General features: G+C 48.3%; 1 protein-coding gene and 1 long non-coding RNA gene across 2 annotated transcripts; one reads left to right on the top strand and one right to left on the bottom strand.

Annotated features, from left to right (window-relative positions):
* Window positions 1-1,754: 1,754 nt before the first annotated feature.
* LOC131498958 (uncharacterized) lies at window positions 1,755-9,248 on the bottom strand. The gene is made up of 3 exons (XR_009255649.1): window positions 9,136-9,248; window positions 2,211-2,293; window positions 1,755-1,866 (listed from the first exon to the last, which is right to left on the bottom strand). It is a non-coding gene; the product is annotated as an uncharacterized LOC131498958 (long non-coding RNA).
* LOC131498954 (cytochrome P450 2A13) lies at window positions 5,138-11,445 on the top strand. The gene is made up of 9 exons (XM_058706541.1): window positions 5,138-5,340; window positions 5,618-5,780; window positions 6,535-6,684; window positions 6,928-7,088; window positions 8,226-8,402; window positions 8,883-9,024; window positions 9,477-9,664; window positions 10,307-10,448; window positions 10,990-11,445. The coding sequence occupies exons 1-9, from the start codon at window positions 5,161-5,163 to the stop codon at window positions 11,169-11,171; spliced, it is 1,485 nt and encodes a 494-aa protein (XP_058562524.1). The 5' UTR covers window positions 5,138-5,160; the 3' UTR covers window positions 11,172-11,445.
* The last annotated feature ends 2,830 nt before the right edge of the window (window positions 11,446-14,275 follow it).

The following is a 14,275-nucleotide window of genomic DNA, read 5'->3' as shown; positions in this document are numbered from 1 at the left end:
TTGGCTCAGGACATGATCTCTCAGTTCATGAATTTGAGCTCCATGTTGGGCTGTGTGCTGACAGCTCGGCCCTAGAGCCTGCTTCGGATTCTGTGTCTCCCTCTCTGCACGCCCCCACACACACACCTTATGCTCTGTCTCTCTCTCTCTGTCTCTCAAAAACAAACATTAGAAAAATAAATTTAAACCAAGAAGGCTTACCTAAGATTTTCACTTGGAAATGTTTTGGAACTAGTGAGAGGTGGTTCATTTCTCACCTCTGTGAATGTAGTAAATTGTACTAACTGCTATGAACTGTTTTCATTAAAAGGGTTAATTTTTTAAATAAGTATTTTCTTGATTTATTTACTTACATATATGCATATACATATATACATATACATATATACACATACATATAAATTTTTATATATGTAAAAATGTATATATACATATAAACTTTACACCCAGTGTGGGGCTTGAAATCACAACCCCAAGATCAAGAGCCATACGCTCTACTGACTGAAAGAGCCAAGGGGCCCCTTTACTTCAGTTAAACAAACAATCTCCTTTGGGAGAGGGTCATAGATTTCAGGCACACTTGTGACCGTGAGCCAGCTTTTTCTGGAGTTTGGGTCAGGCTGGGGGTAGAGGGCAGAAAGTTGATTGATGGGGATGGCAGAGGGAGCAGGGGGTGTAGCGGTCACAGACGTCTGGTCTGTCCCACCATCTCACACGGCCAAGCCTGGCTTGTGAGGCTCTCTCTGCCCTGCCCTCCTCTCCTCCGCCACCTGTGAGCTCATCCTGCAAGACCCAGTTCAAACGACACCGCCTCTAGGAAGCACTCCCAATCCTCAACCCCAAGTAGTAAATTATCACAAATAACTGTTAATGAATACTAATGGGATCATTGAAGATTTTGGTTTATCCGGATCTGCTCTCTCACCAGTCTAAGAAATCCCTAGAAGCAGGGATTGTGCCCGGTTCCCCAACATGTCTCCTGCCTCAAACCTGCTCCTGATCTGTGTCCCCAGACCAATGCATGACACCCCCACCTACCCCCACACTGGGCTCTACCCCCACCTCACCCCACACAACCACCACATCACCAAGGAAGAATTCGTTTGTCCTTCCATATCTTTCTCCAGCCCATGCCTCCTCCCCACGCTCATGGCCCTGTCCTCTGTCACCTGGAGCCTATAGAAGCTACTTCTATGTCTCTCCATCTGTAGTCTCAGCTTCTCCAAAAACCTGAACAATCCCTCTGAAACACAAATTTAACCATCTTCTTCCCCTGCCTACACCCCTCCTGGGGCTCCCCATCATCTTAGGACACGGTCCAGCTCCCCACCAAGTCACATAAGGTCCAGCAGGTCTGACCCCTGCTGATGGCTACAGCCTCATCAGTGCGCAGGGCCCCAGATCCTTCCACCCTAACACCACCCGACCATGCTCCACTGCCTTGGCACTTGGATTCCTCTGCCCAGAATTCTCCCTCCCTACTCTCCCTATCCTGCCCTGAAAAATCCCTACTTTGCCCTCAGGTGACTCAGCCTGAGTTGACAAGGTTGAAACAGGTACCACTTCTGGGCCCCTACAGACACCTGTGCCACCCAATCCTGCCCTGACCCCTCTGTCTGTCTCCCCCAACCTTGCCCTGACTCCTCTGTCTCCCCCATCCCCACCATGACTCCTCTGTCTGTGACTTCTCACCCCAGCCCTGTGTGTTCTGAGCTTCACTGACTTGTAGCTGCTCTGTCTCCCTTGCGGCATGACAGTTCCATGAGGGTGGGGCACAGTCTGTCTTGGTCACCTTAGTGTCCTCAGCATCCCTCAGCACAGGCGTCATGGAGTGGTGGGTTGACTGAGCACTGGTTGGATGACTGTCTGGAAATTTTTTAATATGTTTTTAAAATGTTTATTCATTTCTGAGAGAGAGAGAGAGAGAGAGAGAGAGAAAACGAGTGGGGGAGGGGCAGAGAGAGGGGGAGACACAGAATGGGAAGCAGGCTCCAGGCTCTGAGCTGTCAGCACAGAGTCCGACATGAGGCTGGAACCCACGAACAGCGAGAACATGAACTGAGACCAAGTCGGACACTTAACCGACTGAGCCACGCAAGCACCCCTGGATGACTGTCTTAAAAGTGTTGATGGCTCAGGAGCCTGGGGGAGACTATGGGAGAGAATTTTCTGAGTGGATATTTGAGTTCATGCAATAGGAGTTGACCCACCTCAGAATGCTCTCAGGACACATGCGTCCGATGCAGGCTTTTTCCGCTGAGTGTAACCCTTGAAAACTGAGCGAGGCAATACCCTGAAAAATAAGGGAATCAGCTGGTGTTTAGAGAAGGGAGACAGAGCCGGGTCAGCATTGTTTGAATGCAAACACAGACAGGCACAAGCAGATCTCAGACAAGTGCACACAGCGTGACCCACGTGCCTACACACTGTGCCCGAATACACACACACGTGTCCATCCACATGCCCATACCCAGTCACCAGTAGTACGTGCACATACACCATTAACACACAGTCAGACATGAGGGTGCACACACAGACATATGTGTAGACATCCCTTAACAGGCATACCCCAAAGCATGTACTCAGTTACCCATAGACAGACAAGGGCTGGTGTGCATTCACACTGGTCTGCACACTGGTCTGCACACACATCCAAGGTCAATGTCCTATTATCAGCCCCAGGGGGGAAGGCTCAGCTGTGCCAAGGAAGGAAAGGTAGGCAGGTTCCCACAAGGCTTTCTCTCCCTTCCTCTTTTCCCAAAGAAGAAGTATTCAGAACTTTAGACCAGAAAAGATCAAATCCAGAAGGGGATTTAGAGAACCCCTTACTCATGTCCTTCATTCTGTGGAGTAATCGGAACAGCTACCATTCGTTGGCACTCACTGCCATGTACTTCACACGCATGAACCCATGACTCCTCTGAAAATAGGCTAAGAAGTGGGTCCTGTTATTGGCCCCATGAGACGCAGAGAGGTGAGGTGACCTGTTCAAGGTCCCACAACAAAGAAGGGACAAGGGATTCCAATCCAGAGCTTAATCATACTCTTAATTGTTAATATAGGCTTGGTTGGCTTTAGGGAAACTGATACCTGCCAAGCCTGTACTAATACCCCTCCCTTCATTAAAGCCAAAAACATTCCCTGCCAAGGCACACACACACATACAATAAAACAAACCAACAAAAAAAGCACAACTCAACAAACAACATTTCTCTTTCTGCTTTGTTCTCTGCCCCTTGTTCCCTCCCTCATAGGACTCTGGCTCAGGGGCCTAGAGCAACATACCAGTACTGAGAGTGCCAACCTCATGCACCTGCACTCCTCTAAGGTTAGGGCTGGCATCTGAGCAGGGGGTCCAGCTATCAGATGCTGCCTTGTGCCCATCGGGGCCCCTCTCAGGCCCACTGAAGACCAGTCCAGCACCCACATGGTGCTCATGTCAGAGTCTGCTGGGACCAACCCCAGAGCTGCATGATGCCACCCTGAAGCCACCCCGATGGCCACCTGGGCCTGCTCTCAGACCCTCCTGGCACCAGACATGGCTCTGTTAACGATCTCCTGATATCAAGTTCAGGGCCAACCTGTTTTCAATCCTAGCGTCTAGGATTGAAAACAGAGCCTGCCACTGTATCTCTGCGTCCAACACTGATGCTAGTCTCCACGCCACCCATTGCTAAACTTGGTCTCCACTTGGCCTTCAGGGTGGGCTAGGCCAGTCAATGGAGGAAGGAATGGACAGGGTTCAAATCCCAGCTCCCTACCTGCCACCCGTGTGACTTCCAGCAGGTGGCCGTAGGGAGGCTTGTTCTTCTGAAGAGCAAAATGAAGATGCTGTGACGGAACCCCACTGCCAGAAGGATCCCATGAGATCACAGTTTGCACACTGCCTCTTCGTAGTTAGTGCTCACCAAAGGGGAGCACCCTCTTGTTAAGGAAGAAGGTCACCGAGGACAGGACAGCAGGGCCACCATCTGTCCTCACAACCACTTTCAGCATCCAGGGCCCAGCTCTCTCCTGACTCAGGAGTTTTTCCAAAGCTCTCCTGCTGTCATTCCCTTTGCCTGCTGCCGACCACCCTGCCCAATCCCCAATCACCCCTAGGGTACCTCACACACTCTCCCATCCCCCACCTTCTCTTCTCAAGTGCTCCCCTTCTACTGGCAGGGAATCCCAGCTCCAGAAAGGGGGAGTAAGCGTACAGTTCAGAGACACAGGAGCCCTTGCCCACCCTCTGTTGTCTGTCCTCAGTCTTCTCACTTACGAAATGGGAAACATCAGTATTGCTACTAGTCCCAACAACCATGGAAATGATGAACCTAACGAGCTCCCCTAGGGACTGGGTAGGACCAGTGTGGCTCTCTGTAAATTACACCCCTTGAGACAGTTGGGACTTTTTTGACAACATATTGGTGGATGTCATTACTTATTTCCAAGTCCTGCCCAGTCCCTCTGCCACTGAGACCATGAGTTACTCTTCTTTCCTAAGGAAAGTTCTACTTGAATGTGGCTCTGGACTTCTACCCCTTTCCCAACCACAGACAGGCCATGACACTGATCCTGACCTTGCTCTGAGGTCCCAGTGAGGATTCTGGGCACCAGAGGTGACACTGTGTCCAAAGCAAAAACAGGTCAAAGCCTGGGGCAGGTGCTTACTCTTGATCCCTCTGGATTCCTGTATACTTCTCCCAGGAACCCTCATCACAGCCAGGGGTCCTCCCTTGCCCCAATACCCTCAAATTGAGTCCCTGGAATCTCATCCTCAAACCCAGATATTGGATTCTTCACTCTGGAGACCTCAAAACGTACATGTTGGGGTCTGTTCTCACTCTGAGATCTTAAATCCAAAGCTCAGGGGGCTCCCCATGCAAATATTATAAACTCTTCAGTTCTGGAATCTATGTCTCACCAAGTCTGCAGCCCTGGGGTGGACTCCCTTGAGGCGTGACACGTTCTGTCTTGGGGCCCTCTCCCTGTTAATCTCCTTGGGGTCCCCTTCTCCTGCCTTGCTGGCTGTGTCTCAAGTTCTGTGCTGAGCCCAGGAGGGTGTAGCTGGAGGTGAAATGGCACAATTACATAATTAGAATCAAAGTCCGCCCTTCTTGCTCAAGTGGTATAAAAGCAAACCACCCCAGCGATCTAACTGTCACTCCCACTGCCATCATGCTGGCCTCAGGGCTCCTTCTGGTGGCTTTGCTCACCTGCCTGACAATAATGGTCTTGATGTCTGCCTGGAGGCAGAGGAAGCTCTGGGGGAAGCTCCCTCCAGGACCCACCCCATTGCCCTTCATCGGGAATTACCTGCAGCTGAACGCACAGCAAATGTACAACTCTCTCATGAAGGTACCTTGAGGCAGGGGTGGTGGAAGGGGGTGGGGCTGGGGGCCTGCCTAATTGAGCTGGGGCATTGTGGCAGGGGGCGGGCAAGGTTGGATGGGAGTCTTAGGAAAGTGGAATTGTGCAGTTGGGGCAGCAGGGTCCTAGGCAGGGAAGAGCAGATCCTGGGATACACGCCCCTTGAGTGCCAGAACCTGGGGGAAATGCATGCAATGGGTGAGGTCTGGGCACAGGGCCAGTTCCCAGTGGGGCTGCTCCCTCTAAGCACTCTCACTTTGGTTAGATCAGCGAGCGCTATGGCCCCGTGTTCACGGTCCACCTGGGGCCGCGGCGCATTGTGGTGCTGTGTGGACACGAGGCCGTGAAGGAGGCGCTGGTGGACCAGGCTGAGGAATTCGGCGGGCGAGGAGAGCAGGCCACCTTCGACTGGCTCTTCAAAGGCTATGGTGAGGGGCTCGGGATGGGGGCATGTGGTCAGGAACACTCGATGGCCTCAGTTTCCCCACTGTTCTTCTCTTGACTCACCTTCCCACCCAAGGCTGAGGCCGAGTTCTCCCCCTGCTCCCCTCTGTCCCTGTCCCTGCTTATTGTCCCTTCTCCCTGGTCTTCTCTAACTTGACCCTGAGTGCCTACGTTTCTATGTCCCCTGCTTCTTGGCCCCATGTCCCTGTTCTCTCTCAGATATGCCTCTTCTTTCTGTGTGTCTTTGAGGAGCTCTTGGGATTTCTGCCTCAGAACTGTGGTCAGTCCACCTCCACGTCCTTGTCTTTTTCTCCCTCTAAGCTTCTGTGCTTCCCCTCCCTTCATCCTCCCTCTACTCTTTTCCTCTTCTGTGTGAGAATCTCACCCTGTTTCTGCTTCACACCCCATGCCTCTGTCTCTGGAAACAGTCTTTCCTCTCTCCCGACCTTTGTTCTCTCTCCCTATTTTCTTCTTTCCCCAGCTCAGTGTTAGGATCCTTCAGGATTTTTATTGCCACCTCTCAGATATCCACAGATGTCACCTCCCTCTGGCCCTCCCTTACTTCTTTCTCTGTCTTTATGTGTCTCCAAATCTCTGTTTCTCTGGGCATCTGACTTGCCTCTCTCCTTCAGACTCTTTTCTTCCAACTAGGTCGCCTTCTCTTTCAGTATGTCTCTGACTTTGAGTTGAATCTCTCTCTGTCTCCCACGGTTGCCCCCCTCTCCCCCCCCTCCCCAGGTGTGGCGTTCAGCAATGGCGAACGAGCCAAGCAGCTCCGGCGCTTCTCCGTCACCACGCTGCGGGACTTTGGTGTGGGCAAGCGCGGCATCGAGGAGCGCATCCAGGAGGAAGTGGGCTTCCTCATAGAGGCCCTCCGGGACACGCATGGTGAGTCAGGAGGGAATGAGGGAGAAGGAGCAGGATCATTCACGTGGATATGTGCGCTTTCTGGTCCTGGAAGGGGACTGACTGGACTGGGGGAAGGAGTCCAGGCCCCTGGCTCTAGGGCCTTGTGCTGGGAGCTTGTCTCACCACCCTGGTGCTTTCCTCCAATTCTTGGATTGGTGTCAGACTGCCTAGTGGATGCTCCCCCAGATCCCTGTTTCTCCTCAACCCCATCCCCTTCCCTAGGTGCCTTCATCGATCCCACCTTCTTCCTGAGCCGGACAGTGTCCAATGTTATCAGCTCCATTGTCTTTGGGGACCGCTTTGACTATGAGAACAAAGAGTTCCTGTCACTGCTGCGTATGATGCTGGGAAGCTTCCAGTTCACAGCTACATCTATGGGTCAGGTAACCCGTCCCAGTCTGTCTCTACAACACCCTACTACAACCCTCCAATTGCTTCCTCACATGGAGACAGGTACCCCAAACTCCCTTCCTCTCCCAGATAGGGTTCCATCAAAACCACTCTTGGACAATGGAACAGCTACACCAGAATACCCCATTTCCAAGGACACCTGGATATCTCAACAGATGTTTCTCCCACCAAAAAACCCAAAACCCAAACCAAACATACAAAAAACAGCCTGCAGGCACGACAGCTGTTATAAGCCCAGCCTTCCTCCTTGGCATGTGCTCCCACCCTACCTATCTTAATATCTAGAACTGGCTCCCTGTCAAGACATTCCATCTTCTCATCTTAATACCTTAACACCTGAACAAGTGACCACCCCTGTCCATGTCCTGAATACATGAACACCTGGTGCTATAAAATACAGTCTGCCAAAATCATTTGAGTATTACACAGGTGTCCCAAACCAGCCTACTGGGCTACCTAGATAAGTACTTCTTCAGAGCCCACTGAAATATCTGAACATCTGGACAGATACGCCAACCAAGAAGGCCTCTAAACATGTAAACATCTCGATAGATGGTTCCCCAAACACCCAAATTATGTTCCTCAATGCAGCTCACTCAAACACTTACAGTAGTGCTCCCCTCCAGCCCAGTGTGAATATTTGAAACACATGAACAGGTATTTCCCCCACCTCAACACTTGCATACCTGCCACACTTTAATACCTCAATACCTGTATAGAAATCACTATTCCATAGCCTCTAAATATCTGGATAGTTGTCTCCAAATGAGCCTACTTGATATCTAGAGACCTAAACAGGTACCTACCTCCCCTTCATATCAGTCAGAAATAAATAGGTAAACACTTGGACAGTAGTTTCCCAATGCAACCTCACCTGAATATCTGGATGTGTCCCAAACCATCTCACCAACATGCTGGGATAGGGGTTCTCACGCTTAACTCATGTGAAAACTTAGATATCTCTTCCCATCAGCCCCATATAAATCCTTAACATCTGGATCGGGGCCTTTAATTCAGTGCTTTCCTTGCCATGAGAAAGGTCCCACTCTTATCAAGACCTGCCTGCTTAGAGCTGTCCTTCCTGTCCTTTCTTCTCTCCCCATCCTCAGCTCTATGAGATGTTTTATTCAGTGATGAAATACCTGCCAGGACCACAGCAACAGGCATTTAAGGATCTGAAAGGTCTGGAGGACTTCATAGCCAAGAAGGTGGAGCAGAACCAACGCACGCTAGATCCCAACTCCCCGCGGGACTTCATCGACTCCTTCCTCATCCGCATGCAGGAGGTACACCCCAACAGCCAGTGCAGAGAGCTGCAGAGCCAGGCAGAGGGAAACCAGGCTGGCATGGGGAGAGCAGAGGCTCGTTCAAACCATTCCCCTCATAACATCCTCACAATCCCAAGTATAATAACTATGGCTGCTCCCTCTACTGAGCCCCTGCCCATGGGCAGGACCTGTGTGTGCCAACCATAATAGCGAGCAATTCCGTACCATGCACTCACTGACTCTATTCCTCTCCTTCTCAATATCCCCACCATAAAAAAGTGTTCTTGAAGAGTAAAGGACAGATAGGCAGGTGGGTAAGGAGTGTGGGAAGGGCATTTTGGGCAGAGACAGCAGCCTGAACAAAGAGCTCGTAGAACCAAGTCCCTCCTCCCACCTCTGGTCTGGATCTAAGAGAGAGGGTCCAAAGAGAAAGACCCCAGAAGGACCCTGAGAGCCCTGAGGAGAGTGGGCTTGGCCTGAAGCCCTCTCTCCCTATAGGAGCAGAACAACCCCGACACAGAGTTCTACTTGAAGAACCTGGTGCTGACCACACTGAACCTCTTCTTTGCGGGCACTGAGACAGTCAGCACGACCCTGCGGTATGGCTTCCTGCTGCTCATGAAGCACCCAGATGTGGAGGGTAAGGCTGCAGGGTGGGGGGCAACAAAGTGGCAGCCACAGGCCCTCAAACTTCCTCTGAGCCCACTGCAACATCCCCACCTTCCCCAGATCCCTGAAGCTTCAGACATACCCTGTTATCTGGAGACTAGGTGATATTCTGCTGATGAGCACCAGCCAAGTTTCACTAGGTGTTCAAGTATTGAAAATATCTGAACGGATTGGTAAATAGCTTCCATGCTGGGTCAAATGTATATCCACTGCCTGCTCTCCAAACCATTCCCCAAACTCCTCCCTTATGCCTACTCATGATTCTGGCACGACCGGGTGAACAGGATGCTGCACCAACAATGCGTATGGCCAACGTCTGTTTTGAATGGTCTAAGTCCATGGCACACATGGATGCACATATTTGGACTATCATCACTGCCCCGAGACCCCAGATACTTAAATACCTTCCCCCTCCTCCCACAGCCAAAATCCATGAGGAGATTGACCAGGTGATTGGCAAGAACCGGCAGCCCAAGTTTGAGGACAGGGCCAAGATGCCCTACACAGAGGCAGTGATCCATGAGATCCAAAGATTTGGAGACATGATCCCCATGGGATTGGCCCGCAGAGTCACCAAGGACACCAAGTTTCGGGAGTTCTTCCTCCCCAAGGTATCTTCCTGTCCCACCTTGGGGGACCTCCAACCTGATCTTTGTGACCCAGCAACCCATTCCCTTAGAAGCTTCCCAGCCCCTGTCCCATTGCTTCAATCAAACACTGTTCCAATCACCATGTCCCTTCATTCCCCTCAGAGATTCCTGAATCCCGTGTCTCCCCCAGAGCTCTTTTCATAGGGAATATGAACCTCATACCCCCAAACTTCCTCTCTCAAGAGACATGAACTTCATGTCTAGACCTCCTCCCTCAAGGACATGGATCTCATGTCCCCCAAACATCCTGCCTAGAGAAACACAAACCTGATGTCTCTCAATCCCAGTCCCAGAGAGCATGAACCCCCATGTCCTCTCAACCTCCTGCCTTGAGAGACATGAACTGTGGTCCCCCACACCTTCTGTCCTAAGAGACACAGAACCCGTGCTCCTCCAACTTCCCTTCTCAAGAGACATGAACCCCCATGTCTGCCAAGCTTCCTGGCTCAGAGACCTGAGTCTCATGTCCCCAGGGGACCCACGCTCCCCCGCCTCCCATTTCTTATCACTCAGGGCACCCGCATTGTCCCTCCAACCTCCATGTGCTTTCAGCACACCCTGCCCCCACTCCACCTTATCAAATACCCCTCTCCTCCTCACCAGGGCACTGAAGTGTTCCCTATGCTGGGCTCTGTGCTGAGAGACCCCAAGTTCTTTTCCCACCCCCGAGACTTCCACCCCCAGCACTTCCTGGATGAGAAGGGCCAGTTTAAGAAGAGTGATGCTTTTGTGCCCTTCTCCATTGGTAAGAGACCCCGGTCTGCTTGCTGCTAAGCCACTGCTCCCACCAACCGGGCCTCCTTCATCCCACATCCCGTCTCTAAGCTGTAGCCTGGGGTCTGTCTCCAGCTTGAAAGTCCCTCTAAGATCTACTCTAGAGCCAACCAGCTGCAAACCCCATGACTACCAAGTACCTGTGTCCAGGCAACTGGAAAGGGATGATTGTATCCATTTCACAGATGGGGAAAATCAAAGTCCTTAGTGAGTCAGATATTTGTCCAAAGTCATTTAGATTCTTGAGATTCCTTGGGAGGAGATGAGAGCCCGGCAGCCATATCTGAGTGTGTGCTTGGAAGGAAGGGGCACCTAAATTTCCCATTGCTACAGCTTGGGATAGCTCACCCCTATCCCATGTACAAGAGAAACTGATGCTCAGAGAAGGTTAGAGATGTCTCTGAAAGTTTCTCAGTCCCTGCTCTCTGGGAGAATGCAGTTGGTGGTGGGTAGTGGGGAAGGGAGCAGTGAGAGCAGGCCTCACCTCCAGCCCTCCCATTCTGTCTCTTCAGGAAAGCGGTACTGTTTCGGAGAAGGTCTGGCTAGAATGGAGCTCTTTCTCTTCCTCACCACCATCTTGCAGAACTTCTGCCTCAAGTCCTCTCAGCTGCCCCAAGACATTGACGTGTCCCCCAAACTTGTGGGCTTTGCCACTATCCCACGAAATTACACCATGAGCTTCCAGCCCCGCTGAGCAAGGGCTGTGCTGGGGAACGCGGGGAGGGCTACGGGAGGAGTGGGAGGGGCAGAGGCGGGGCTATCAGGAAGGCGGGTTAGTGGAGGGCGGAGCTAGCAAGAGGGAGGTGACTTAGGGAAATCTGAGGGGCAAGGTGACAGGAGAGGAAGAGGAAAGGAATGGACTCTGTTCACCTTGCTAGAGATAGATGCTTCAGAGGTGGGATAAGAGGAAGGGAAACCTTACACTATACTGTTAATAATAATAATAATAACACCTATTATTTGTTGAATCTCTGTATCAGTTCTGGGCTAAAAACATTATGCACTTACTGCACTTAATTCTCACAAATCTATGTGACAGGGCACAGTGCACATGCCCATTTTAGAAAGCTTAACTGATTCCCAAGGGAGCTACAAGGACAAATCATTTTAATAAGTTTAGAAATGGCACTAAACATACAAAAGTCTTTTCCTGTTTTTTTTCTATATACTTTAGGAAATCAAAATTAAAAGCACAATAACTCTTGTAGTCACTGAAATAAATGAAATACTTAAGTAGAATCTGACAATACATGCACAGAGCCTGTATGGTGAAAGCTGCAAAATACCAATAAAAATAATCAAATATATGTATATATATATATATATATATATATATATATATGTTTATTTGTTTATTTATTTATTTTGAGAGAGAGAGAGAGCGTGTGCAAGTGGGGGAGGAGCAGAGAGGCAGAGAGGGGGAGAGAGAATCCCAAGCAGAATCCCACACACCGCGAGACCATGACCTGAGCTGAAGTCTGTCTCTTCAGGTGTCCACCACTCAAGTGTCCCAGAAATCAGATATTTTTTAAATAAGGAGAGACATACCATGTTCATGGATTGGAAGATCAGTACAGTAAAGCCAACTCTCCCCAAATTGATGTATAGGCTTAACACATTACTATAGAAATGACAGCAAGATTTTTTTTTGAATGGATTTAGATATTTATTTGAAAATTTATATGGAAAGGCAAAGGAAGAGCTAAAACAATTTTAAAGAAGGAAAAAGAGTGAAAAATCACATTTTCCTATTTATTCCCTTGGGATTCAGCAAAAACTCTGCTTAGAGATAAGTTTGTAGCCTTACATTTTCATATTGGAGAGGAAGGAAGTCTACAAAATTAATGTGCTAAGTATCCATTTTTAAAAGTTAGAAAAAGGGGTGCCTGGGTAGCTCAGTCAGTTAGGCGTCTCACTTTGGCTCAGGTCATGATCTCGTGGTTGTGTGAGTTTGAGCCCCACATCAGGCTTTCTGCTGTCAGCTCAGAGCCTGCTTTGGATCCTCCATACCCCCCTCTCTCTGTCCCCCTGTGCTTGTGCTTTCTCTCTCTTTCAAAAATGAATAACATTTAAAAAAATAAAATAAAAGTTAGAAAAAAACAGCCCAGAACATTCAAAGATAGTGTAAAGGAGGAGACAATAAACATTAATTCAGAAATTAATGGAAAAAACTTTTAAGTTGTTATGAAGATTGTAGATTCAATATCTTTGTCAACTTGGCTACACTATGGATTCTCTTTGTTTTGAGACAGTTATAGTTTCACAAGAAGTTGTAAAAAAAAAAAAAAAGTAGAGAAGTTCTGTGTATTCTTTATCCAGTTTCCTCCAGTGGTAACATTTTAGATGACTATAGCACAATATCAAAAGCCAGGAAATTCATGTTGGTACAAACTACAGAACTTGTTCAGATTTCACAAGTTTTACAGGCGTGTGTGTGTGTGTGTGTGTGTGTGTGTGTGTTTCAATGCAATTTTATCACACCTGTAGATTCAGGTAACCAGCACCCATATAACAAACAAAGGACTTATATACAGAGTATGTAAATAACCCTCAAACCTCAACATAAGAAAACAAACAACCCAATTAAAAAATGGGCTAAATTTTTGGGCATGCACTTAACTAAAAAAGATACGTGAATGACAAACAAGCTCATGAATCAATGCTCAACACCATAGTCATTAGGGAAATGCAAATTAAAACCCAATGAGATACCCCATACACTTATTAGAATGACAAAATAAAAAATATTAACAACACTTAGTGCTGGCATAGATGTGGAGCAACAGGAATTCTTATATTTTGCTGATGGAAATACAAAATACTACATAACAATTTGGTGGTTTCTGTAAAAGCTAAATGTACATTCAACTAGAGGACCCAGAATCCCATTTCCAGGTATTTATTCTCAGAAATAAAAATTTATACTTGGACAAAACCTGTGCATGAATACTTAGAGCAACTTTATTGATCATCCTCATAAACTGGAAACAACCTAAATGTTCTTCAGAGTTGAATGGATGAACAAATTGTGTCACATCCATGCAACAAAACTACTCAGCAATAAAACCAACAACTGTTAATACACACAACTTGGATGAATTGCAAATGTATTGTGCTAAGTGAAAGAACCAGTGTCAAAAGGTTATATACTGCATTATTCCATTTATATGAAATCCTGGAAAAGGCAAAAATATTGATACATAGAACACACCCATGGTTGCCAGGAAGTAGAGGTGGGGTAAGGATATGAATACAAAATATAACACCAGATAACTCTTTGGGGTGTTGGAATTATTCAGTAACCTGTCTGTGGTGGTGATGATAAGAGTTTACGCATTTGTAGAGGTGCCTGGGTGGCTCAGTCAGTTAAGTGTCCAACTTCGGCGCAGGTCATGATCACTCAGTTCGTGAGTTCAAGCTCTGTGTTGGGCTTTGTGCTGACAGCTCGGAGCCTGGAGCCTGCTTCAGATTCTGTGTCTCCCTGTCTCTATTCCTCCCCCGCTTGCACTCTGTCTCTCTCTCTCTCTCTCTCAAAAATAAAGATTTTTTAAAAATTAAAAAAAGAGTTTATGCATTTGTAAAACCTCATTGTAAAATATAAGTTTTACTGTATGTAAAAACAGTGTTTTGTAAAGAGTAACTAGGAATTTTTTAAGTGAGCCAAATCTGTAGGCAGATTATGAGGGAAAAAAATCTTAGCTTCAGATGATCTAAAATTTCCTGTTAGTTTGAGGTCACTGTGAACAGTCATGTGGCATTTAATAATCCTATCTATAAAGGCCTTGACCACAGAACCTC

This window comes from Neofelis nebulosa, chromosome 17 (genome assembly GCF_028018385.1).
Source record: "Neofelis nebulosa isolate mNeoNeb1 chromosome 17, mNeoNeb1.pri, whole genome shotgun sequence".
Lineage (NCBI taxonomy): Eukaryota > Metazoa > Chordata > Mammalia > Carnivora > Felidae > Neofelis > Neofelis nebulosa.
Note: the sequence above shows the minus strand (reverse complement) of the source record. Positions and strands in the feature narration are given on the sequence as shown.

What these genes read in the sequence shown, in the direction of transcription:
- LOC131498954 (XM_058706541.1), top strand. Translation starts at nt 5,161, where the DNA reads ATGCTGGCCTCAGGGCTCCTTCTGGTGGCTTTGCTCACCTGCCTGACA. An exon ending in CTGGCTCTTCAAAGGCTATG is followed by an intron (nt 5,781 to 6,534) that starts GTGAGGGGCTCG and finishes CCCCCTCCCCAG; the next exon opens with GTGTGGCGTTCAGCAATGGC. An exon ending in TCCTCATCCGCATGCAGGAG is followed by an intron (nt 8,403 to 8,882) that starts GTACACCCCAAC and finishes CTCTCCCTATAG; the next exon opens with GAGCAGAACAACCCCGACAC.